Here is a 27,715-nt window from a genome sequence, read left to right on the forward strand (position 1 = left end):
TTCCAGATTTGCTACTTTGATGGTCTTGCACCCAGGTATCTGATGGCTGACCTGGCACTGCGCACCCTCGCTGACTGCTCTTCCCTCCAATCACCTGACTGTGCCACCAATCCATACATACCAAGTATCATCAGATACTTCTATGGAGATTGACAGAAAAAGTGAGAAAAAAAAGCACACGCATATATAGGATGTAATGAAGCTATGTAAAAATACTATGCATTTTATCCTGTATTTTACTTCTAGATCTTTGATAATTGTCCCACGAGAGATTAAAAACAACACAATGAAGCAACAGTTCAAAATTTTAAGAGGATTTTTTGTGCAAAGTAGAGATAAATGTCAGACGTCAAACTCAGTGGGAAAATTCATCACCACTTTTTCAATCTATATATATATATATATATATATGTAATAATGTTACCAATTTTGGGAAAAGTAATGCTCTGCATTTGTTCTCATGGTTCTGCAGATTTGTAGCATCATAATATTATAGAATCATAGAATCACAGAATGGTTACAGCACAGAAGGAGGCCATCATCTCTGTGCTGGCTCTCTGAAGGAAAAATTCACCTAGTGCCTTCTCCCCATAGCCCTGCACATTCTTTCTTTTCAGATAATAATCCAAGTCCCTCTTGAATGCCTCAATTGAACTGCCTCTATGACACTCTGACAGTGCAGTGGTTAGGATCTGCTAACCATTTGCTGCATGAAAAAGTTTTTCCTCATGTTGCCATTGCTTCTTTTACCAATTACCTTAAATTTGTGCCCTCAGGTTCTTGATCCCACTGCCAATGGAAACATTTTCTTCCTACTTACTCCGTCCAGACCTCTCATGATTTTGAATACCTCCATCAATTCTCCTCTCACCCTGCTCTTCTAGGAATACAGTGCCAACTTCTCCAGTTTATCCACGTAACTGAAGTTCCTCATCCCTGGAACCATTTTCGTGAATCTTTTCTGGACCCTCTCTAATGCCTTCACATCCTTCCTAAAGCATGGTGCCCAGAACTGGACGCAATACCAGTGTTTTATACAAGGTTAACATAACTTCCTTGATTTTGTTCTCTATGTCTCTATTGATAAAATCTAGGATGCTGTATGCTTTATTAACCGCTCCCTCAACTTGTGCTGCCCCGCCTTCAATGATTTATGCACATAGACACCTAGGACCCACTGCTCCTGCACCCCGTTAGAATTGTAATCATTAACTTACATTGTCCCTCCACTGCGGCACAGTGGCGCAGTGGTTAGCACTGCAGCCTCACAGCTCCAGCGACCCAGGTTCAATTCTGGGTACTGCCTGTGTGGAGTTTGCAAGTTCTCCCTGTGTCTGCGTGGGTTTTCTCCGGGTGCTCCGGTTTCCTCCCACAAGCCAAAAGACTTGCAGTTTGGTAGGTAAATTGGCCATTATAAATTGTCCCTAGTATAGGTCGGTGGTAGGGAAATATAGGGACAGGTGGGGATGTGGTAGGAATATGGGATTAGTGTAGGATTAGTATAAATGGTTCAAGATGGCTCCTGGGCTGGAAGCTCCCCAGGAAGCTCCCTTGCTGTTCAACTCTATCCATGGCCATCTGCTCCCATCCCTAACGTTTTCTCCCCCAATCTGCCCTCTTAAACTGTTTAAATTCCCCTGGCTCTTTAAATCAGTTCATTTTAGCCCTATCTAAAGGCTAACAGTTAGTTTAGTGTATGTTACCTGGGCCCACTGCCCTCCCCCAGCCACACCTGCTCTTTGTTTTCTCAATGAAATTGATCCGGATGAAACTGACGAGCACAGCTGCCGATACTTCAATCTCCGATCCTGCTGTCTTCACAGTCCAGAGTGTCTGCAGCCACGGCATGCGGTAAGTCCATTGAGGTGAAGAAGGAGCTGCGGGACCCGAGAGAAGTCCTGAGAAAAGGTGCCCCGAACACCCAAAAAATCCACGAACGGCACCCCCGGCCGCAACTTCAAAGCGCCCGCGGGAGATGGCTCGGAGAGCATCTGCAGCGCACTGTCGGCAATGCTGCATGCCTTTATTTAAACCACTGCAAAAAAAAACCCTGAGCAAATGTAATCACCTCTGAGTCTGCCAAATGATGCTTCACCTCCCGAAGGACGTGGATGAGCTTTCCGGACGTCGATGGTGGGCACTGAGGAAATGGCTTATTACCTGCACCAGCTTCCCCCCCCTCCCTTTACCCCACTTCCACCACCACCCCCACCCCCGTCCCCTTCCCTGCTCCACCCTCTCAGCTCACCCCCTCACAACCCCGTCCCAGCCCGCCCCCCCCCTCGCACCATCTTCGCCCCACACCCTCTTCCCCTGCAGCCCCCCCCACCCCCTCCCTCTACCCCTCCCCCTTGCATCCCCTCCTCCCACCGGCACCATCCTACACCTGTGTAGGGGCCCCAACAACCCCACTGCCTTGTGGGCGTCTCGGGAGAGACCAAGGCCAAGGGAGTAAACCCTAACAGAAAATCCGGAGCGGAACCCCGTAGGCGGTCATGTGTCACCTTTGGCATGTTTCCGGCTGTTCCTGCAGCCATACTGGTGCCAAACGTCGTGTCCTGCACTCCTTTGGACCCCACCAGAAAGGCCGAGAGGGGGGTTTTGACGACTGGGCAACTCTCAACCTCCATAAATTTGCCCAGGCATGCGCCATGGAGAGGTCACTCCATAGTTGCCTCACAGCGACTAAAACAACACGGAAGGCAGCAGTTACGGGTTATAAGTCCAGATAAATTGGCGTAGAAACTGGGCGCCACGGGTTGCCTTTGTCGGTGGGAGAGGTCATTGCACCTCACTGGACAGCTACCGCCCGCCTCAAACCGGGCAGCCCCCGGTCAATAAGGTTCTGTCCCGCCACAGTCTGCCTGCTTCAATGGGTGCTTGGAGCTCAGGGTCATTGCCCGAAAGGTGGACTGATACACCGCACCAAACAACACGAAAAAAGGAAAGAAGGTACCAGCCCTTCGCTTTGCAAGCTGGAACGTCAGAACTATGTATCCTGGCCTGTCGGAAGACCTTACACAAATCAACGATTCTCGGAAGACCGCCATCATTAACAACGAGCTCAGTAGATTCAATGTGGACATTGCAGCACTTCAGGAGACTCGCCTCCCCGCGAGTGGCTCTCTAGCAGAGCAAGACTACACCTTCTTCTGGCAGGGCAGGGATCCTGAAGAACCAAGACAGCATGGAGTGGGCTTCGCCATCAGAAACTCCTTGCTCAGCATGATAGAGCCTCCCTCAAATGGCTCGGAACGCATACTGTCCATCCGACTGCTCACCACCTCTGGTCCAGTACACCTACTCAGCATCTATGCTCCAACACTCTGCTCCCCACCTGAAGCTGAAGACCAGTTCTATGAACAACTCCATAACATCATTAGCAGCATCCCCAACACCGAACACCTATTCCTGCTGGGGGACTTTAATGCCAGGGTTGGGGCCGACCATGACTCATGGCCCTCCTGCCTTGGGCGCTATGGCGTTGGAAGGATGAATGAGAACGGGCAGAGACTGCTTGAGTTGTGTACCTATCATAACCTCTGCATCACCAACTCGTTCTTTCACACTAAACCCTGTCACCAGGTTTCATGGAGGCACCCAAGATCACGTCGTTGGCACCAGCTAGACCTCATTGTCACAAGGCGAGCCGCCTTAAACAGTGTTCAAATCACACGCAGCTTCCACAGTGCGGACTGCGACACCGACCACTCCCTGGTGTGCAGCAAGGTTAGACTCAGACCAAAGAAGTTGCATCATTCCAAGCAGAAGGGCCACCCGCGCATCAACACGAGCAGAATTTCTCACCCACAGCTGTTACAAAAATTTCTAAATTCACTTGTAACAGCCCTTCAAAACACTCCCACAGGGGATGCTGAGACCAAGTGGGCCCACATCAGAGACGCCATCTATGAGTCAGCTTTGACCACCTACGGCAAAAGTGCGAAGAGAAATGCAGACTGGTTTCAATCTCATAATGAAGAGCTGGAACCTGTCATAGCCGCTAAGCGCATTGCACTGTTGAACTACAAGAAAGCCCCCAGCGATTTAACATCCGCAGCACTTAAAGCAGTCAGAAGTACTGCACAAAGAACAGCTAGGCGTTGCGCAAACGACTACTGGCAACACCTATGCAGTCATATTCAGCTGGCCTCAGACACCGGAAACATCAGAGGAATGTATGATGGCATGAAGAGAGCTCTTGGGCCAACCATCAAGAAGATCGCCCCCCTCAAATCTAAATCGGGGGACATAATCACTGACCAACGCAAACAGATGGACCGCTGGGTTGAGCACTACCTAGAACTGTACTCCAGGGAGAATGCTGTCACTGAGACTGCCCTCAATGCAGCCCAGCCTCTACCAGTCATGGATGAGCTGGACATACAGCCAACCAAATCGGAACTCAATGATGCCATTGATTCTCTAGCCAGCGGAAAAGCCCCTGGGAAGGACAGCATTACCCCTGAAATGATCAAGAGTGCCAAGCCTGCTATACTCTCAGCACTACATGAACTGCTATGCCTGTGCTGGGACGAGGGAGCAGTACCCCAGTACATGCGCGATGCCAACATCATCACCCTCTATAAAAACAAAGGTGACCGCGGTGACTGCAACAACTACCGTGGAATCTCCCTGCTCAGCATAGTGGGGAAAGTCTTTGCTAGAGTTGCTCTGAACAGGCTCCAGAAGCTGGCAGAGCGCGTCTACCCTGAGGCACAGTGTGGCTTTCGTGCAGAGAGATCGACCATTGATATGCTGTTCTCCCTTCGTCAGATACAGGAGAAATGCCGTGAACAACAGATGCCTCTCTACATTGCTTTCATTGATCTCACCAAAGCTTTTGACCTCGTCAGCAGACGTGGTCTCTTCAGACTACTAGAAAAGATCGGATGTCCACCAAAGCTACTAAGTATCATCACCTCATTCCATGACAATATGAAAAGCACAATTCAACATGGTGGCTCCTCATCAGAGCCCTTTCCTATCCTGAGTGGTGTGAAACAGGGCTGTGTTCTCGCACCCACACTTTTTGGGATTTTCTTCTCCCTGCTGCTTTCACATGCGTTCAAATCCTCTGAAGAAGGAATTTTCCTCCACACAAGATCAGGGGGCAGGTTGTTCAACCTTGCCCGTCTAAGAGCGAAGTCCAAAGTACGGAATGTCCTCATCAGAGAACTCCTCTTTGCTGACGATGCTGCTTTAACATCTCACACTGAAGAGTGCCTGCAGAGTCTCATCGACAGGTTTGCGTCTGCCTGCAATGAATTTGGCCTAACCATCAGCCTCAAGAAAACGAACATCATGGGGCAGGACGTCAGAAATGCTCCATCCATCAATATTGGCGACCACGCTCTGGAAGTGGTTCAAGAGTTCACCTACCTAGGCTCAACTATCACCAGTAACCTGTCTCTAGATGCAGAAATCAACAAGCGCATGGGTAAGGCTTCCACTGCTATGTCCAGACTGGCCAAGAGAGTGTGGGAAAATGGCGCTCTGACACGGAACACAAAAGTCCGAGTGTATCAGGCCTGTGTCCTCAGTACCTTGCTCTATGGCAGCGAGGCCTGGACAACGTATGCCAGCCAAGAGCGACGTCTCAATTCATTCCATCTTCGCTGCCTTCGGAGAATACTTGGCATCAGGTGGCAGGACTATATCTCCAACACAGAAGTCCTTGAAGCGGCCAACACCCCCAGCTTATACACACTACTGAGTCAGCGGCGCTTGAGATGGCTTGGCCATGTGAGCCGCATGGAAGATGGCAGGATCCCCAAAGACACATTGTACAGCGAGCTCGCCACTGGTATCAGACCCACCGGCCGTCCATGTCTCCGCTATAAAGACGTCTGCAAACGCGACATGAAATCGTGTGACATTGATCACAAGTCGTGGGAGTCAGTTGCCAGCATTCGCCAGAGCTGGCGGGCAGCCATAAAGACAGGGCTAAATTGTGGCGAGTCGAAGAGACTTAGTAGTTGGCAGGAAAAAAGACAGAGGCGCAAGGGGAGAGCCAACTGTGCAACAGCCCCGACAAACAAATTTCTCTGCAGCACCTGTGGAAGAGCCTGTCACTCCAGAATTGGCCTTTATAGCCACTCCAGGCGCTGCTTCACAAACCACTGACCACCTCCAGGTGCGTATCCATTGTCTCTCGAGATAAGGAGGCCCAAAAGAAAAAAAAGAAGTATAAATGGGTGGTTGATGGTTGGCACAGACTCGGTGGGCCGAAGGGCCTGTTTCAGTGCTGTATCTCTAAACTAAACTAAACAAAATCACTTCACACTATCCTGCATTAAATTTCATCTGCCACTTGTCCGCGCATTCCACCAACCTCTCTATGTCACAAAGTCATAGAGTTATACAGCACAGAAACAGGCTCTTCAGCCCATCGTGTCCATGCTGATCATCAATCCTATCTATTCTAATCCCATTTTCCAGTACTTGGCCCGTGGCCTTGTATGCTATGGCGTTTCAGGTGCTCATCGAAATGCTTATTAAATGTTGCGAGGGTTTCTGCCTCTACCACCCCTTCAGGCAGTGCGTTCCAGATTCCAACCACCCTCTGGCTGAACATTTTTTTCCTCAAATCCCCTCTAAACCTCCTGCCCCTTAAATCTATGCCTCCTGATTATTGACACCTCCACTAGGGAAAACGTTTCTTCCTATCTATTCCCTCATAATTTTGTATACCTCAATCAGGTCCCACCTCAGTTTTCTCTGCTCTAAAGAAAAAAACCCTAGCCTATCCAGTCTCTCTTCATAGCTGAAATGCTCCAGCCCAGGCAACATCCTGGTGAATCTCCTCTGCAATCACATCCTTCCTAAAGTGTGGCGACCAGAACTGTACACGTTACTCCAGCTGTGGCCTAACTAGCGTTTTATATAGCTCCATCATAACCTCCCTGCTCTTATATTTCATGCCTCGGCTAATAAAGACAAGTATCCCATATGCCTTCCTAACCACCTTATCTACCTGTGCTGCTGCCTTCAGTGATCTATGGACAAGTATACCAAGGTCCCTCTGACCTTCTGTACTTCCTAGGATCCTACCATTCCCTTGCCTTGTTAGTCCTCCCAAAATGTATCACCTCACACTTCTCAGGATTAAATTCCATTTGTCACTGCTCTGCCCATCTTACCAGCCCATCTATATCTCCTGTAATCTAAGGCTTTCCTCCTCACTATTTACGACACCAATTTTCATGTCATCTGTGAGCTTACTGATCATACCTCCTATATTCACGCCTAAACCATTAATGTACACTACAAACAGCAAGGGTCCCAGCACCAATCCATGCGGTACATCAGTGGTCACCAGCTTCCTTTTAAAGTTCTACACTATCATCCACACAGTTCACAATACTTCCAAGTTTTGTATTGTCTGTAAATTTTTCCCAGTACATCAAGGTCTAGGTCATTAATACATATCAGGAAGAACAGGGGTCCTAACACCAACCCCAGGGAACACCACTCTCAACCTTCCTCCAGTCCGAATAACAATTAACCAATATTCTCTATTTCCTGTCACTGAGCCAATTTTGTATCTATGTTGATACTGTTCCTTTTATTCCATAGGCTCTAACTTTGCTGACAAGCCTGTTATGTGGCACTTTATTAAATGCCTTTTGGAAGTCCATGTATACCACATCAACTGCATTATCCTCATCAACGCTATTACCTCATCAAAAAACCTCAAGTAAGTTAGTTAAACATGATTTAGTTAAACCCATGCTGGCTTTCCTTCATTAACCTGCAATTGTCCAAGTGACAAATATATTCTCCAAAATATTTTTGTAATTGTGAAGATTAAAACATGAAGTTGTAGAGCAATGTCATTGACCAGAAAGGTAAATCGCTTACACATTTTCTACAGTTTTTGGCAAGTACAGGCAATATGAATGAACAGCTCTTCAGAGAACAAATATTAATCTACTTTAAACTACTTTTTTTTAAAAAAGCACTGGACTAATTAACTGACAGGAATGGTAACTGTAGACTAATTGAATCTAAATGCAATTGATTTCCAGAAATCTTATTTGAGGCTCAGCAATACTGTACATCAAAAGCTTGCAAAACAAATATAATGAAGACTAATAGTGTTGTCAGTTGTTAATTGCGGTTACTTGGCTGGAATTCTTGACAAATTAATTAGTTGAAAACAATTAAAAGAGTACAATTTCAGTTTGAATTGTAATACATCAGATCCCATCTGTAATATTGGTTTTGGAAGCCATGCACAGAGCAGGTTTAAGCACACTGTGCATCAAAGATGATGAGGATGCTTTGTATCCTAGGAAACACAGCAAGGTTAACTGACTCAGAGCAGAAACTTGAATTGACATGTTCAAGTTTAAAGAATCATGGAAACCATTTTTTTTTTAAATAGTTAGTAAAAAGACTTGCATATGAAGACCATCTTTCACAAACTCAGGACCTCCCAAAGTGCTTTACAGATAATGACATTATTTTTAAAAATATATTGTATAGATATATAAACGCAGCAACAAATTTGTGCACAGTATAGGTCCACAAACAGCAATATTATAATGAATAAATAAATTGTTTTAGTGACGTTAATTGAGGGATAAATATTGGTCAGGACATCAGGGAGAGCTTCCCTACTCTAAATAGTGCCCATGGGATCTTTTACATCCACCTGAGAGAGTAGACAGGGACTTGGCTTAATGTCTGATCTGAAAGATGCGAAATAGGAAAATGCAGTACTCCTTAGCGCTGCACTTGAGTGTCAGCTGAGATTATGTGAAGTAAAGGCAATTACATGCAACTTTCTCAAGATGGATGAAATTGAAGTAGCATCAATATTAGAACTGGAGAATGAAATTTTGATTATTGTAAAGTTTGGGAATCCTGGATGATCATTTTCTCTTTGAGCTGAACTCTTTTTCACCTGTTCTCTCCTGAAGGTACTGCCTCCTGCTGGGTATAGTTCTGATGGATGCCAACAGCTATACAACCATAAAAGCACAGAAGGAGGCCAGTCTATCCATCAGGTGTTATTACAGCAATCTAAAATTAATTACACTGCTCTCTGGAACCTTGTGTAAATGAGCATTATTTCTGTGAACCCAAACCAGTATTAGTAGGCTAATCAATAATGGTCAGCATGACAGGTAAGCTTAGCCAAGCCCTCATTTTATCATCCCCTCCACACCACAATACGCAGCTCTCCAAAGCAAGCTTACTTGACATTTTACCCAGAGACATTCATTTTTCTACATCCATCTCTTAACACCCTGTTTTCTGTTTTAAGAAGCCCAATTCTTCTCATTTTCTCATCTTTTCTGTTGGTCTATCTTTCAGTAACTATTGTTTCTTCTCCCTCTCTTCCCCACCTGCACCTTTGCTTGCAAAATAGCCATCCTCTTCCTGATCTCCCCCAACTTCTATTTCCATGTCAAATGCAGCCCTCTTGAAATAAATTTCCACAAAGCCTCAGCAGAGCATACCACTAACATATACAACTATGAAAAAACCTCACCTCCATGACAAAGTTTTCTAGCTATATGGAACAACCATTGTAGCCTGCAAGAGATTTATTTGAAAAGGCAAAGACAAACCAGTATCTCAAGATGGATGGATTGAAATTAACGTAGCATTGTCTATGCCATGTTTATAGGTAGAAACTGATCTTGGGCGTTAGCCCAAAATGGGTGGTATGGCATCGGCTGCCTGTTGTGCAGCTCACCTGATATTCAGTTTGATACAAGTCACTGGAACTGAATATTGGGCGGGTTGTATAATGGGCAGTCGATGCCACTCATTCTGTGCAAATGCCCAAGATCAATTTCTAAGAGTATGATTTGGAGGATCAAACTAATTTCTTTTAAAAGCAATGGGGAAATTCCTATCATAACTGCAGGAATAGGAGAGTTTATCACAAATAAAGCTAACCACCAGTTTCTCTGGGTTAAGATGTTCAATAAATGCCACCAATGCCCACTGGTTTGTCTTTGCCCTTACCGAGTATATTTTTCAAATAAATCTCTTGCAGGTTACAATGGTTGTTCCACATAGCTAGAAAACTTTGTCATGAAGGTGAGGTTGTTCATCGTTGTACATGTTAGTGGTATGCTCTGCATACTCAAAGAATGAATTTTTTTTTTAAAATAACGCCATAGCATGGAAGAATACTGCTGTGGCCACATTTTTAACCTCTAAATGAGTTGACAGGATGCCATGTAGCTGACTGTATTCCACAATTTATTTTAAGTTTAACATGGATGGATAAATATTGATTTTATATACAATAATCTAAAATTGACAACGAAAATACTATTTTCTTGAATGAAATATATATTGCACAAAATATTTATGTTGGAAATGGATGGTTTTCAAAGTTACGTTTCATTTAAAGGTGTCAACCTCATCATAAGTTGAACATGTTCAGCTTCAGGCTTCTCAACACAGGCTCAGTTCCTTCAGCATTCAGACAACACAACTTTGAAAAACTGATTGGCCATGATGAAAGAAGCCATGCCAATGTAGACAGGATGGTGTGAACCCAAAGGAAGGGAACTAGCTTACCAACCTCACTATTATCTGCACAGCTGTTAACAAGTCATTTATTTGCTAATTAAGTTTTACTCCACTTGGAAAAAAATTTCTTTTCTCAATTCCAACAGTCACTAAGCTAATTATTTCAGTAGGGAGAACCAAGTTGGGGTTTTATGAGCATGGAAGGATTAGTTCAGATGAACCTGCATGTTAACAGCATGGTCCAATATCACACAAGCCGCCCCAAAAATATAGGGGTAGTGAGCAGGGATGAATACTACATTTGTTATGAATTGTACCTTTTGAGGTGGATTACCCGACTCATCAGGGTTACTGCAAGGCATTGCAGAGTCCTTTTGGTCCCCTTCGTTTGGTCCGTTGCTGGCATAAATTTCCGTGCCTACAACAATTGCCTGTTCAGAAGCACAGCTCGATTTGGAGTCGCCCTCATTCTTATGTTCATCATTTAAGTCTTCATGGCTAACTGGAGGCAATTTTGACGCATTGTCAACAGATTCAACTCTGCTTTCTCCAGCTCCAATTTCTTCGTTTTCTTCTTCGTCAATTGCTACTGCACGTCCCAGATGACCTGGTTGTTCAGGTCTCAGAATGACAGCATCTTCTATGTCACTCTCACTTTTACCTTGGACTTCTAGATTTTCATCAACAGAGTCAATGTCATCATAAACTTCTTTTTCAGGGTTAAACTGATTTGGGGTTGGGGGCTGCACATCCCGACTTTCCGAGTCAAGCACACTTCCGGGCTCACTTCTTCCCTGGCTTTGCTCACACGACACCTTTTTTGCATATGCATTTTGTAAATCATCAAAAAGAAGAAGTCAGTAAGTTCTACTTAGCAGCCAATGCCAACCTATTTATTGCTACTTTCTTTAGGTTACGTTAAACTAAAACATGCTTATGATTAGTGAAAGAGTGATCTGCACTGCTATAGCAATAACAAAATATAAAAATTCTATAAACTTTAACTGTATTGCATTGATCATATTTTTTTTAAACACTTGACTATCTATACCACTTCACAATAGGGGATGCATGTGTTATGCAGCATGAGTCATTGCTTCATCTTATACCCTTTCCCTTGTGGCATACAACACCTCTCTGTACAAATGGGCAAACTCATCCCAAGTGTTACTGATGTCTTGTGTGGAGCAACTTCAAAATGAGAGGTGATGTGATTATCTTAGTTAAAAATGGATGATATTTCATGAAGCTCTGGCAGGCAACATACGCTGCAACTGAACTCAGTTAAACATCAAAGAAAGCAAAAATCATAAGGAACCTTGGGATGTGTACAAACATGGTAACTGATTTTCTGCAGACTGGTATGAAATATGTGACCAGAGCTGGGATGGTATACAGCACAACACATCTTACAATTCCGAGGTTGGAAGTATAAGTCAAACAAAGATGAACCCCGAAGATGCTAACTCTCCAGCCATTTTTATGCTGCTGAATACAAACCAGAATTTTTTTTTCAGGCGAGGTATTTTATACCAATATAAACTTAAGCTTCATTTTCCTATGTAATGTAAGTGGTTCATGCATGAGGACAGAACAACCAAGGAACAGATAAAATCATAAAAACAAGATTGGAGTATTTGTCTGGTTAAACCAAAAATGGTGGACACCAGTACGTAGGATATTTTAAAATTATTTCTATGTGGTGGAACTGCATAACAGTCCAATCATTCCATTTTTTAAATTAATGATTTAATTACTGTTTTCTTGAATCCATTGGAGAAAACTAATGTTCCACAATGGGTTACCTTGCTGAATATAACTGGCCTGACCAAGAATTTTTGGCTTGTTATCTTTGGTGATAAATTCAGTCCAGCTCCAGTCCATAGTAAATGCTTTGGCTATTTGATGCACGTAACTTGCATAGAATTGCATAGATAACAGCACTTGCTAACTTTTGGAATGCAACACTGAGAGCAGAAATTGAGTGCGACAGTCCATAGCTTTCCCAAAAATCTAGGATCAAGTTCTGCCTATTCCACATACAGTCACCAGCATATCTACATGAAAAGCTCCAAAGGGTAGATTCTACTAATGGAGAGAGAGGGGGTAAGCGGTTGGGGGAAAGGGAGGGAGGGGGAGGGAGGGAGTGAGGAAGTTATGCTACAAAAGTTCAGTGACATCAGTCTTGTGATGTCACACAGCTAATCAAAAGTCACCTCTTGCTGACTTCCTGCTTCATCATCAGACCCTGGGAGGTTTTGAAGCTCAGGTTCAGTCCCATCATCGACATGGTCATGATCTGCATCCTCATCGATCTCTGCACTTTCCTGAATGTTTAAGGAAATGTCCAATTATGACATCAATGAACAGTGAAAAGGTACAGCACAGTCAACTCCAGATAAGCACCTACTTGATCTCTACATTTTATATTATTCTTCCATGGGATGTAGGTATTGCTGGCAAGGTCAGCATTTGTTGCCCCATCCCTCATTGCCCTTGACAACCGAGTGGCTTGCTAGGCCATTTCAGAGGGTAGTTAAGAGTCAACCACATTGCTGTGGGTCTGGAGTCGCATGTAGGCCAGACCAGGTAAGGACAGCAGATATCCTTCCCTAAACGACATTAGTGAACCAGATGGATTTTTACGCCAATCGATGATAGCTTCATGGTGCCATTACTGAGACTAGCGTTCAATTCCAGATTTTTGCAAATGAATTGAATTTAAATTCCACCAGCTGCCATGGTGGGATTTGAACCTGTATCCCCAGGGCATTACTAGTTCAGTGGCATTACCACTATGCCACCATCTTCCCACATGTGAAACCTATTCTCTCACTTCTATGATATTGTTTTTCACATCTGTTACATGCCCTTAAATTACACAACCATGACCCAAGCCCAACGTTTATCCTAGTTACAAATGTACTTAGCAATTTCAGAAAACAACATGAAGATTTCTGAAAATTCCACTTATAATTCAGTGAAAAATGACTGACATTTTGGGAAATAATTTCTTTTAATCTGTTCTTGAGATGTGAGCATCGTTAGCAAGGCATTTACTGCCCATCCCTAATTGCCCTCAAGAAGGTGGTGGTGAGCCGCCTTCTTGAACTGCAAATCTAGCGGTTTGATACAATTGAGTAGCCATTTCAGAAGGCAGTTAAGAGTCAACCACAAATTTATGCTTGAATTACATTTTAAACCACTGAGAATACATGGAGCATGAAGAACAAAACCCAGGTTGTACCATGGGATGTTTCACCTTAAATTTATTTCTAAGGGGTGAACCACAGATAAAAGCCATGTAAACTAAAATTCAAAGTGGTACCGTAATCATCAGATTGACCTTGTAATGAAACTAACACTAGTCATCTGATCTGCGGCACACCAAAAGAATGACAGGTGTTTCCATTAGCCTGCCCTCTATGCAATAAGAGGTCTCTTTAAGGCCATGTGCCTGGTTATAGTTTACATAGAAACATAGAAAATAGGAGGAGCAGGCCATTCGGCCCTTCAAGCCTGCTCCACCATTCATTATGATCATGGCTGATCATCCAACTCAGTAACCTGTTCCCGCTTTCGCCCCATATCCTTTGATCCCTTTAGACCCAAGAGCTATATCTAACTCCTTCTTGAAAACATACAATGTTCTGGCCTCAACTGCTTTCTGTGGTAGTGAATTCCACAGGCTCACCACTCTCTGGGTGAAGAAATTTCTCATCTCAGTCCTGAAAGGTTTACCCCGTATCCTTAGACGATGACTCCTGGTTCAGGACTCCCCCACCCTCAGGAACATCCTTCCTGCATCTACCCTGTCAAGTCCTGTTAGAATTTTATAGGTTTCTATGAGATACCCCCCTCACTCTTCTGAACTCCAGCGAATATAATCCTAACCGACTCAATCTCTCCTCATACGTCAGTCCAGCCATCACAGGAATCAGTCTGGTAAACCTTCGCTGCACTCCCTCGAGAGCAAGAACACCTTCCTCAGATAAGGAGACCAAAACTGCACACAATATTCCAGGTGTGGCCTCACCAAGGCACCGTATAATTGCAGCAAGACAGCCCTGCTCCTGTACTCGAATCCTCTCGCTATGAACATACCATTTACCTGTTTTACCGCCTGTTGTACCTGCATGCTTACTTTCAGCAACTGGTGTACAAGAACACCCAGGTCTCGTAGCATATTCCCCTCTCTCAGTTTACAGCCGTTCAGATAATAATCTGCCTTCCTATTTTTGCTACCAAAGTGGATAACCTCACATTTATCCACATTATACTACATTTGCCATGCATTTGCCAACTCACTCAACTTGTCCAAATCACCCTGAAGCCTCTCTGCATCCTCCTCACAACTCACCCTGCCACCCAGTTTTGTATCATCTGCAAATTTGGAGATATTACATTTAGTTCCCTCATCTAAATCATTAATGTATATTGTGAATAGCTGGGGTCCGAGCACCGATCCCTGCAGTACCCCACTAGTCACTGCCTGCCATTCGGAAAAAGACCCGTTTATTCCTATTCTTTGTTTCCTGTCTGCCAACCAATTTTCTATCCATCGCAATACACTACCCCCAATCCCACGCGCTTTAATTTTACACGCTAATCTCTTATGTGGGACTTTGTCAAAAGCCTTCAGAAAGTCCAAATAAACCACATCCACTGGCTCCCCCTCATCAACTCTACTAGTTACATCCTCGAAGAATTCCAGTAGATTTGTCAAGCATGATTTCCCTTTCGTAAATCCATGCTGACTCTGTCTGCTTCTACCACCGTTGTCTAAGTGATCTGCTATAAAATCTTTGATAATGGACTCTAGAATTTTCCCCACTACCGGCGTCAGGCTGACTGGTCTATAATTCCCCGTTTTCTCTCTACCTCCCTTTTTAAATAGTGGGATTACATTAGCTACCCTCCAATCTGCAGTAACGGTTCCAGAGTCTATAGAATCTTGGAAGATGACCACTAGTGCATCCACTATTTCTAGGGCCACTTCCTTAAGTACTCTGGGATGTAAATTATCAGGCTCTGGGTATTTAACGGCCTTCAATCCATCAATTTCCCCAACACCATTTCTCTACTAATACTGATTTCCTTCAGTTCCTCCCTCTCACTAAACCCTGTGTTTCCCAACATTTCTGGTATATTTGTGAAGACAGAACCATTGGTCAGCCATTTCTTTGTTCTCCATAATAAATTCCCCTGTTTCTGACTGTAAAGGACCTATATTTGTCCTCACCAATCTTTTTCTCTTCACATACCTATAGAAACTTTTGCAGTCAGTTTTTATGTTCCCTGCAAGCTTACTCTCGTACTCTATTTTCCCCTTCTTAATCAATCCCTTGGTCCTCCTTTGCTGAATTCTAAACTGCTCCCAATCCTCAGGTCTGTTGTTTTGTCTGGCGAATTTGTATGCCTCTTCCTTGGATCTTATGCGATCTCTAATTTCACTGTGGCCCTGTTTGATTCAGGCCCTTGATTTCTCTGCCTATCACTTTTCTTATTCCCCTTACTGTCTTTTGTTCTTGTCTTTGATCCCCCCTCCTCTGACTCCTTGCTTAGTCAGGTCTAGTTGTGGATTTTGTCTTTATCTGTTGAAAGAGAGGAAGTTAGATAAACAAATGAGGGAGAAAGGAACAGAAGGTTATGCTGAAATATAAACAAGAAATGCAGGAATCACTCAGCAGGTCTGGCAGCATCTGTGGAAAGAGAAGCAGAGTTAACGTTCCGATGAAGGGTCGCTGACCCGAAACGTTAACTCTGCTTCTCTTTCCACAGATGCTGCCAGACCTGCTGAGTGATTCCAGCATTTCTTGTTTTATTTCAGATTTCCAGCATCCGCAGTATTTTGCTTTTATTATAGAAGGTTATGCTGATAGGGTTAGATGAAGAGTGGTAGAAGGAAGTTTGTGTGGAGCATAAACACTGGCAAGGACCTGCTGGGTTAAAAGACCGGTCATTGTCCTGTACATTCATAGAAACATAGAAAATAGGAGCAGGAGTAGGCCATTCAGCCCTTCAAGTCTGCTCTGCCACTCATTATGATCATGGATGATCATCCAACTCAGCAACTGTTCCCGCTTTTGCCCCATATCCTATGATCCCTTTAAACCCAAGAGCTATATCTAACTCCTTCTTGAAAACATATTATGTTTTGGCCTCAACTGCTTTCTGTGGTAGCAAATTCCACATTTACATTCTATGTAATAACTGTCAGTAAACCCGAAACCTGGCTTTTGGTAAATCCAATTCTGTTCATTTATTCTTTGCTCACTTGCATTCACTACATTAAGAATGGACAGTGCGGAAGATGCAATGTGATTTGGAACATAGGCCTGCGTCCCAACCTTGATAGTATTCTCTGCTGCTGGTGGTAAGAATTTCATGCATGCAATCTAGGAGAACGTGTTTGTGTACTTGGGCAAAAATTAAGTCATCCAGTGTCATTCTAACAGAAATCTGCTGTAAAATAATGAAAGAACTTGAGAGGATAGCATCCTCCCTTTCTGGCACTCCCATTTTCTGTTTCGCTGATAAACACCAAAAATTGAAAGCATTTGAAAGAATGGTAGATGCTGTCACTGGTTACACTTAGGAGTGCCTGCATGGATCTAAACCAGTGACTAAATACATTTAAAAAACACTGATGGTGAAGGAAATTGCTATGCTTGTTCCCTTTTCTTTCACATGCACACACACCTCAGATAATTACTAAACTGCTCAAGCAACTAGGAATTAATTTGGTGTTGCTTTTTGTGAATCCCAGAGGGGAAAATCTAATTACTGTTACTCGATTCGTTCTGCCAACACGGGTGGTATTTCATCTATACCACAGCTGGAGAATATACTGGAGATATAATCTTTAACCCTGTGACTGGTAAGGCAGAAATGAAGTAGCTACATAAATGCCTCATACATACATTATGTAGAAAATGCTGGAAATTAAAGATGCGATTAATGGCTTCACAAGTTCCAATTTTACTTTAACAGTCTGCACCTCAAATAAATGCAGAGAAAATCATTTCTGTTGTTTCTAGATAATAGAGAATAATACATCTACTTTGGTATAATTCTTCAAATGGACACTCTGCTCAGCTGGAGAACTTTCTGACCATTTGTGACCTTCCATGTATTAAGTGTGTGAGAATAGAAAATTAAGCACATAGAAAGGGAATATAATTGCGACTTCAAATCATACGCGTGCGTGAGTGGGCATTTTCATTGTCCAGCTGAGGAGAATACCCTCGTTTGGTTCCACTAATGGCTTCTCTTCCCATTCCAGCACCATTACCTCTGGAGTTCATTAAGAATCTATTCTTGGCCCCTACCTTGTGGTGACATCATCTGAAGGTACGAAATCAGCTTCCACATGTACGCTGATCACACCCAGATCTACCTCACTACATCTCTTAATTGCTTCACTGACTGTGCCCTTAGCCTACTTGTCCAACATTCAGCCCTGGATGAGCCACAATTTCCTTCAATGAAACATTCAGAACACCACTGTCTTCAGCTCTCGGCAGAAATTCAGTTCCTTCGCCACCAGTTCCATTCCCCTCCCCAGCCACTGTGTCCAGTAGGACAATGACATTCACGCATGCATATGAGTTGAAGTCGCCCCTTTCTATGTGCTTAATTTTCCATTCTCACACACTTAATACATGGAAGGTCACAAATGGTCAGAAAGTTCTCCAGCTGAGTAGAGTGTCCATTTGAAGAATTATACCAAGGTAGATATATTATTCTCTGTATTATCTAGAAACAACAGAAATTATTTTCTCTGCATTTTTGAGGAGCTGATTGTTAAAGTAGATTGATTAGAGATACAGCACTGAAACAGGCCCTTCGGCCCACCGAGTCTTTGCCGAACATCAACCACCCATTTATCCTAATCCTACACTAATCCCATATTCCTTCCACATCCCCACCTGTCCCTATATTTCTCTACCACCTACCTATACTAGTGACAATTTATAATGGCCAATTTACCTATCAACCTGCAAGTCTTTTGGCTTGTGGGAGGAAACCGGAGCACCCGGAGAAAACCCACGCAGACACAGGGAGAACTTGCAAACTCCACACAGGCAGTACCCGGAATCGAACCCGGGTCCCTGGAGCTGTGAGGCTGCGGTGCTAACCACTGCGCCACTGTGCCGCCCTAAGAGAATTGGAACTTGTGAAGCCATTAATCGCATCTTTAATTTCCAGCATTTTCTACATAATGTATGTATGAGGCATTTATGCAGCGACTTCTAATTCTGCCTTACTGGTCACAGGGTTAAAGATTATATCGCCAGTATATTCTCCAGCTGTGGTATTGAAGTACCACCCATACTGGCAGAACGAATCGGGTAACAGTAATTAGTTTTTCCCCTCTGGGATTCACAAAAAGCAACACCAAATTAATTCCTAGTTGCTTGAGCAGTTTAGTTCACAACCTTGGTGTCCTTTCTGACCCCAAGCTGAACTTTCAACCTGATCTCTCCATCACAAAACACCGACTTCCATCTCCATAGCATCTCCCATCTTGGTTTTCCTATGTTAAAGACGCTATATAAATGCAAGCTGTTGTTATTCCTTTGAACAGACAAAGGCAGTACCTCATGGTAAGTAAGGATGTCCTTACTCCACCATCTAACCCATGCCGGAAAGTGCTTCTGCAAGGACTAGATTAAATTCAACTGTGATTTTCTTCTCAGTAATTGAATAACCCACTGACAATCACTTTCCCGAAACAAACTTGATGAAGCATGGAATGGTATTACAACATGTCCAATGTTTTCAGGACATAAAGGGCGGGGAGAAAAAAAAGAGTCTCAAAGAAAATACAGCTGCTGCCATAAAACTATATCAAATAGAACCCCTGTAAACTATTGTTATTCATATTATCTCAGGATTCAGGTGACTGACAGTCATGAGCCGATTAAAGTTTTATGCTTTGCAAGGTTATGCGAATACCTCAATAACATTCCTGCCATGTGATCACTCCCAAAGTTAATACTTAGTAATCATTTATTGATTGATCATATGATCCAGCTGAAATGATTCAGTCATAATCATGAGCCCCTTTAGTGTGTCTATTATTTGATATCCAGCACAGTGCACAATTGGGCATTGGTATCGCCATGACAGCCACACCTTCGGTAGAATGAAAAAGAACAAATCAATTCTAATAAACTTCATGGTGCATGTTAAAAAATACAGACACATCTTGGATTAAAATTAGTTGAACGACTCAAGTTTTGCTCTTGTTTACATCATTTGAATGCCTTCGATAGACTGGTGTCTTAAATCATACATTATTGTCTACTGAACACTGGAATCAGACAAAACACTATATCCTATCAGTAACCACATAGAAAGTTGCGTTGTTTTTCATTTCTTAACAGCTGTCTTTTTCTATAGGAAACCAATTTAAGAAACATGAGATTCTTACCAGTACAAGTCGACAGACTCAATCACAGAAGTCCGGTTCAGAATTATAATGGCAATCCCTTTGAACATTAAACGTTCATTTTCATGTTAATTTACATATTTAGGAATGTTAATGATCTCTCAAATGTATAATGATTTCTCACAAGGCAATTTCCCATTAGAATTTGCAATAGTCAGAGATGTGCAGGCATCAAGCCACTTTTTTTTTTAAAGATAGCATCATTGTACTGTGAGATACCAGGCCTTCGCCCAACTCCCCCCCTTCTTCCTGGCCACCACCTGCCCGTCCCCACCTGCACCACAGTCCCCCAAAACCTTTTAGGCCTGTAGCCATCCTTCTTAGTGAGGTTGGTGGGACAATGAGCTTGTAGATAACAACAATTTAAATGATTATACCATTATGTCAAAGAAAGATATACAGTTAGGCTAATCTCTGCCTCCCATCATGGTTACAGCCCCAATAAAACTCAAGATAAGCAAGAGTTTGCACACTGCCTGACTAGGGTAAGATTTGGAGGCTTCACAAACAATAGTCCCTTGAAGGTTTTAAAGCGCGGCCTGTTTTTTTTTTTAATTGTGCAGTTCCTATAAGTTTAGCCCAGAACAAGAACTGAGTGGTACCTTTCAGACTGCTGCACTTGTACAGCTTCAAAGATTCAAATAATTGAGTATTGCTGAAAATAGAAACATGTTGTCAAAACTTTTTGTCTTGCACTCATCAGGACAATCCACAAGAATACCAATGTAAGGGAAAACAACAACTTTATACTATATGTGAAGAGAGTGCTGACTGGTTGGCAAGCGAACTCTGATTGGTAGAGGCGTTGCCATGTAGAATGCACCAGTTTACAATGACTGACAGTTAACTGCCAAGTTTTGTTTGAAATTTAAACCAGGCAGCTTGACTTTGACTGGTGAAGGCATTGACCTGAGAAATGAACCAGCAAATGGCTGTCACTTATTTTGTTTAGTTGAAACAGGCGCAATGTTTGTATGTATTCTTTCTGTCTGTAAAGAACAGGGCCCTGTGTATTAATATATGTAGCTTCCAGTATGGGCAAATGCGCCACACTGCGAGCCCAACTTGCTGCACATAAATGGTATTCTACCATTTGGTACTTAGGTTAATATAATTCCAATATGACTAAATAAAAACAGAATTAAATATTTTAAAGGGGTTACATCTCCAAATATTAACAATTCTGGACTTTGGTTAACTTCTCTGAAAGGTTTTCTGAACATGGTACATTGAAGCTAGACCTTTTAGCCAACATAGGGCTAACAAATGCATGATACTGGTTTGCACCAGGTTTAGGAGTACCCACTGGAGAATCACTGGATATCAACAACTGTTCCCCACCAGAAGGTTGTAGGTTCAAGCCCCTTCTCAAGACTTGAAGTACTGGGGGAGTTTTTGCATTGTCGGTAGTGCTGTCTTTAAAATAAGATATTAAACTTTCATCTGCCTATGTAAAAGATCATAGGGCAATATTTTGAAACAGTGCTCCTGGTGTTCTGGCCAGCATTCCTCTCTCATCAAAACCAGCAAAAAAGCAGATTATCTGCTCATTCCTTTTATTTGATGCTTGTGGACCTGGCTATGTGCAAACGGGCACCCGTGTTCGCCTTAAAACATGTGAGTACACTTCAAAAGTAATTACTCGATTGTTGAACACTTTGGGACATGATGTCGTGAAAAATGCTATATAAATGCAAGTTCTTCTGATCACATCCTCTTCACCATCTACTTCCAACTCTATCACCTCTGGCCTGAGCTTTGCTCACCCACTATTGAAACCTTCCTTTGTGCCTTTGTCATGTACAGATTCCAATGTTCTACTGGCATGTCTTCCATTCTTCATCCACCATCATCTTCAGTTTATCCACAACTGTACTGCCTGTAACCACTACTGCACCAAGACTAGCTGAGCCATCACACCTGATCTCACTGATCTACAGTGGTTCCTGGTCCTCCAGTGCATCAAATTTAAAATTCTCTCTCTCAGAAATGACTGTTGGCACTCACCAGTTATCGAGGTTTTGTACAGAAAATGGAATGGTCAACCACCTCTAGAATTGCGAAGACGTCAGTACTATACAGTGCAGTCTGCTAATAGGGGACTGCTACGTGTAGATCTGATTGGACTGGTTTACCTGTTTGCTGTAACTGGGATAAAGCTGGTAATTTCCAGTATTAGGGAGATTCCTATTGACTGCAAATCTTCTGAAAGGGTTAAAGTATTATAATTATGTATTATAAAATTCACTGAGAATTAATCCTCCCCGACGCCACAGTCTCTCCAGCATGCCCATTTTGGCATCTCTACTTAATAGTTGCACTTCCTATTTATCAGAACAACCTAACTGAAAGGAATCTTAGTCAAATGAACAATGCTTGATTAGAAGCACTGATCACCAAAGCAATAACAAGTCACTCCCCAGGTGACGCTTTTTAGCAATCTAACTTAACACAACAAAATCCCACCCTCATCCTCCTTACTGATCAACTACATGAAGTTGCTCTGAACTTCTTCAACCTCATGTTCCTCAGGCTCCCAACTTCCTTAAAGCCAGAAAGCACAGTCATAAATGCTCTGGTTATGCAGGAGGTTTATCCGGATAAACCAGTAATCCTGTCCAAATAAACCAACTAAAAATACCCGTGCTATTGGGTGTGGTTTGTCTGGTTTACGCAACTGTCTGGACACTGCATCGGTTATGAGTGGGCTTCACCCTGCTTAGAAAGATTTGGGTTGATTTTTCACAAAAATATATCAATTTTACTTGGGTCCTCCATGTTCTACAGGCTCTCTTTTCTAGGCCACTCCATGCTGCCACTGACAGGGAGCATCACTGCGTGTCCCAAAAAACTCCATTGGAAACAACCAAAACCAGCACCGTTACAAGAGTGGCATCTAGAATATTGGACAGTGCTAGCTGGAGGTGAACAGTACACAGCTGGTAGCATGATTTTCCAATGTCACCACAACAACATGCATTTATGTAGTGCCTTTAACAGAGCTAAGTTCCCTAAGGCACTTCACAGTTTGGGGCCAGACCGGAGAAGGGAGGAGGAGGAAATTAGGAGAGTTGGCCAAAGTTACCAGTGGTGGATTTTCAGGATGATTTCGAAGGGAAATACGGGATGGGCAACAAATGCTGGCATTGCCAGAGACACTCACACCCCATGAACAAATTTTTAAAAAACAGCCCCAGCCCCTATTGTTTCCAGTAGAGGTGCTCCAAGATGCATATAGCACCATTAGTAACATCACAGATACTTGCCAAGGAGGCAGGCATGACTTGTGGGTGTAAAAGTAACATTTAAAAAATACATATTTTTCTACTTGAAGTGGAGAAGTACTTTAAATAAAGGGTACGCCCCTAGAATTTCCTTCCCCTTTAGGCACACGTGCTATCTGCTATTTCAAAGCAAGCCACCTTTCATGACCAAAGCTTAGCATGGAGCAGAAACACAAAATAGGACAGAGGAAGGAAGGCAAGTTCTGGATGTACATGTAGGACAAGCCACAAACCAAAGTGTCTATAAGACAAGAACATATTAAAGGAATCAAGTGATCCTATGACAAAGAACAGTGGAGCTCAATTGGTTTAGCAAGATCATCTGAATCTCAGGATGCAATAATTATTCTTAAAACACAGTGCACCTCTTATTCTATGACATGAACAATAGTATACTAAATGTAATCTGATATCTACAGTGCTAAATAATCCATGGTCAATGGTCACATGGCTACTGCAAGCCAATGACATATAAAGTTGATGTGCAGAGACAGAGCATCCACCATGATGGATAACCATGGGCAGCAGGAAGCATGGCAGCTGTTAACAGCAAAAGAAATGTGATTTAAATTAAAATAATAATCAACTTTACTTCTCCGTATGTCACAGCAAAAGTATATTGATTATGATGGGATTTCATTCTTTATTTGATATAAGCAGTGGCACAAACAACAGATGTTACACTTTCAAAGCTGTTTGGGTTAAGCTTGTGGCTGATGTGGTCAACAATTCTCAGTTGCATTTTACTTCCCCCTATTGGAAGCACTCCATTCAGCACTATGTTTCTCCGTTGAGAATGTGGCACAGCAAGAAAATAAAAATCACTATGTAACTGTGCTTACCATGGGAAACACTCAAATCTTAGTAAAATTGAAGGCTATCTCTGCATCTAATGAGTTTTATAATTTCCATTGCTTTTACAAAACGGAGTATAGCAAGGTTTATGGAGTGATTCGAGCAAGTTGGTTAATAAGAAATCTCTTCTTCCCCTAACATGCTCAAGAATTTTAATTTTAATTCTTTTTAAATGTTTACCCCATGTTAAAGCCTCCATTTGAGAAAATAAATTTTCGAGTTTTTCAATAAAAATGGTTCAACAGACAATATTCTTCCATAATTAATATGTAGCTATAATAATTATCCCCAGTGTATTTGCCTGTAATCAGCTCCTGGGGAACAAATAAAATTCTAGGAACACAATATTATTAAGTCAAGTTAGTTCTCAGCTCCTATATCATTATCGTCTCCATTATTACCTTCTAATGTACATGGTGCCACATCTCTGCTGAACTCAGCAGACCTAACGTACAATTAATTAAAAAAAAGTAACAGATCTCAGAAAAGCAACAGTCTACTTCTTTTAATTCAAAGCTCTTAATTCAAATTATCCGAATTCTTTTTAGCACACAATTCTCACTACTGTGTTTAGTAACATTGCTTAATTCAGCTTTAATCATTCCAAGTTGTTTTAGTGCAAAGAAAGAAGTTTACATAATCAGGATTGTCAGTATACATTATTATAAAAAGGAACAAAATGTCTTCCCTCAAGTTGAAAGCAGCAGTTCAGTCTTACTGTTTTGCTGACTTTTATAAAGCACACAAGTTGTGTTCCTGTGGTTTAGGATGTCGTCAGAACTGCTTAAGTAAATTATTGCCTTCTAACATTGCCAGTCATTAGTTTCCCATTTACACTTCAAGTTGTATTCGGTCTTTTCAAATTCGTGACATATTCTTGCCACAGATTAATAATGTACTTATTTTTCAAGGAACATGATCGAGAATGTGATCAGAAGCAGAGGCAGGGATTGGCAGGAGGTTGCAGAAAGCCACAGTGGAAGTGTGGTAAACTAAGGATTGTCTTATGAATGTATTAGATGTCATTACTATGCAGTGGTTTTGAATAAATTAAATGTTCTGGTTCCATGCCCAACTGAAATTGTCCTAAGCTTTCTTATGTTCTAAGGTTCTTAGACTGTCACTTTGGGACAGCTGTAATTTTAGAATGAATCATACAATATTACCTAAAAACAAAAGTTTAGGTTTGTGGTAACGTGATCAGATTTTATTTGTATTTTTGATAGAGTAGCTATGCTTCAAAAGAAACTCATACCTCATATTCAAAACCATCGCCCAGGGTCCCCACATCTATGTGCAGGTTTTTCATGAGCTGAGCAGTATCGGGGGCACTCTGTGGGAATAAAAGATTTGTACAGTATTGTTTATTAATTCTAAAGTCCTCAAAGACACTTTATACCACCCCTTTTTAACAAGCTGCCAGCAATTCTATACCAGCACCTTGTCCAAGCAGAGATTTACAACATTACATTTATCAAAGTTCCCATGAAATATTTCACCTAAAATACCATTTCCAATTACCAATGGCATAAGTGTCCACTCGAGCAATAACAAAGACAAGGAACTAAGCAGTAACAGTCAAACCACTGCTCCACGAAATCAGCAGGAAAGATGCTAATGTTGTCTACAAATGCCATCCTAAGGCATATCAATCCAATGCTGCATAAATAATGTAAATGATATTAATTTTCAGAAACATCATGCAACAATTCAATTTTCATAAGGACTGACTAATCAAGGCTCATTGTTGTCACATGGTCCAATGACAAAATAATATTAGACCAACTATATGTGCGTGGCACAGAATCTAACCCCAAGTGACCTTAGCTTGCCTTTTTTTTTACCAATTTTTCTAAAGAAGACTGATAAGAATAGAACAGTGGGTTTTAAATTTTTCATATGGGGGACCCCTTACAAAATCTCATATTCCTAGGCACCTCCTGCAAACACTGGCAAATAAAAGAAAAAGTTTAGAAACTTTTAATACAGATTCAATAACAGAAATAATGCGTTAGTAAGTCAACAAATGCAGAAAAGCACTGAAAAAACTAAACACAGAATTCTGAAGTCATTGTGCTTATATACAGTGCCGGTCATATGATCCTGTAGCCTTCCTGTGAACCCCACACATACCCACTGGAGACAAGGACCCTAGTTTCAAGGTATGCCTCTGTACGCGCACCAAATGTGCCCTTTAAAAAGATCTGTTCTGAGGATTTGGGTGATGTTGGCAAAGCTGCACTTAGTACCCATCCCTAATTGCCTTTGGTGACATTCGGCCCTTTTTATGAGGAACCTATTTTTACAACTGGTTGGGCCACTTCACAGGGCATCAAGAGTTACCCACAGTGTCAAAGTGGAGTCATATGTAGGCCAGCTTGGATAGGGGCGACAGGCTCCATTCCCTAAAGGACAATGGTGAACGGGTTGGGTTTTTCATGACATTCTGGTCACTTTCATGTTATTTTATCTTGTACCAATTCACAAATTACCAGATTCATTCAATTCAATTGCACAGCTTGCTATTGTGGGAATGCAACCCATCAATTCGGGACTACTAGTTTAGTATCATAACCACAAGACTATCGTAATTACCTTCTCTCCACTCAGGTCCTCATCGTCTTCACTGAAGTCTGCTAGGTTCAGGGAGATCTTCTCTTCATGCTTTGCTCCCAGAAGACTTTTTGTAAGGCCACCTGTTTTAGGGATCTTTAGCCCCCCCACAAGAAAGGAAATGGTTATTAAACATGTAATAATTTTGTGCTGAAATATGTAAACATTTTGATAAAAATAAAAGTTAGTTTACCATTCAAATAATGTAACTTCACACCAGATGTCAGCACAGACCCAGTTTTTCTTTGTACTGAAGTTACATCATTTCTATATTTAGGAGAGTGTGACTGAGTGAAAAACCCAGAGGTGAGAAACAACGGCAGTGCCAGCAGTTTTAGGATTTCTGCTGAATATTATGTTCAATTAAAACAGAAAAATCAGCAGAAAATAGGAGATTACAATTCTCTACAAGCCATCCATCAGCTCTAATTTTGAAATCACATTTTAGAACTTCTTCAGTTGCGTCACTAGGATTTCCCTGAAGTGTAATGATGGGTGTGCGAGATTTGTGTACTATGCCCACTTCACGTAGTCCTTTCGGATGAAAGTCGTTCTTTAGCTCATTTGATCTCAAACCTTCTAGTTTAATAATCCTATCACATTTCCATTTCCAGCTGTTCATTAAATAAATATAGCATCCTGGTCTCAACCAGCCCACCTTGCAATATGTTGGCAACCCTCAATGAAAAGGAAAAAAAGTTTGCCCTGAACTTTCTCTTCACAAGCTTGAAGTTGACCATTTCAGAAAACCTAAATTAACAGTAGCTATCAAGGTTTAGTGTAGCATTTCCACTGTGTTTGTTTATTCAGCTTCCTCACACTGCAAGGCTAAGCGAGCGCTGCAAGAGTTTCTATGATGCAATCATTAATACTCAATTTAAATAAAAATATACAAATTTTATTTAGCAAATGGGCAATGCTGATAAAGGAGGTGAAAACCTGAGCCAAGTAGACTATGAAAGTTTAACCTTTGGTTGGTGCCGAGATAGCTGGTGTCTTAAAATGC

The 27,715-nt window shown here is 42.1% G+C and overlaps 1 protein-coding gene across 7 annotated transcripts in view; it reads right to left on the reverse strand.

Annotated features, from left to right (window-relative positions):
• LOC137381443 (centrosomal protein of 164 kDa-like) overlaps positions 1–27,715 on the reverse strand; it is a 173,706-nt gene that overhangs the window by 83,378 nt on the left and 62,613 nt on the right. For 6 of the 7 annotated variants that reach the window (XM_068054036.1, XM_068054037.1, XM_068054033.1 and 3 more), the window contains 4 exons: positions 26,692–26,805; positions 25,352–25,429; positions 12,717–12,827; positions 10,818–11,315 (listed from right to left, as the gene is read on the reverse strand). In XM_068054036.1, coding sequence (XP_067910137.1) covers positions 10,818–11,315; positions 12,717–12,827; positions 25,352–25,429; positions 26,692–26,805 — 801 coding nt within the window. The remainder of the gene's footprint in view (positions 1–10,817; positions 11,316–12,716; positions 12,828–25,351; positions 25,430–26,691; positions 26,806–27,715) is intronic. The other variant, XM_068054040.1, reaches the window with a different exon arrangement.

This window comes from Heterodontus francisci, chromosome 22 (assembly GCF_036365525.1).
Source record: "Heterodontus francisci isolate sHetFra1 chromosome 22, sHetFra1.hap1, whole genome shotgun sequence".
NCBI classification, from domain to species: Eukaryota; Metazoa; Chordata; class Chondrichthyes; order Heterodontiformes; family Heterodontidae; genus Heterodontus; species Heterodontus francisci.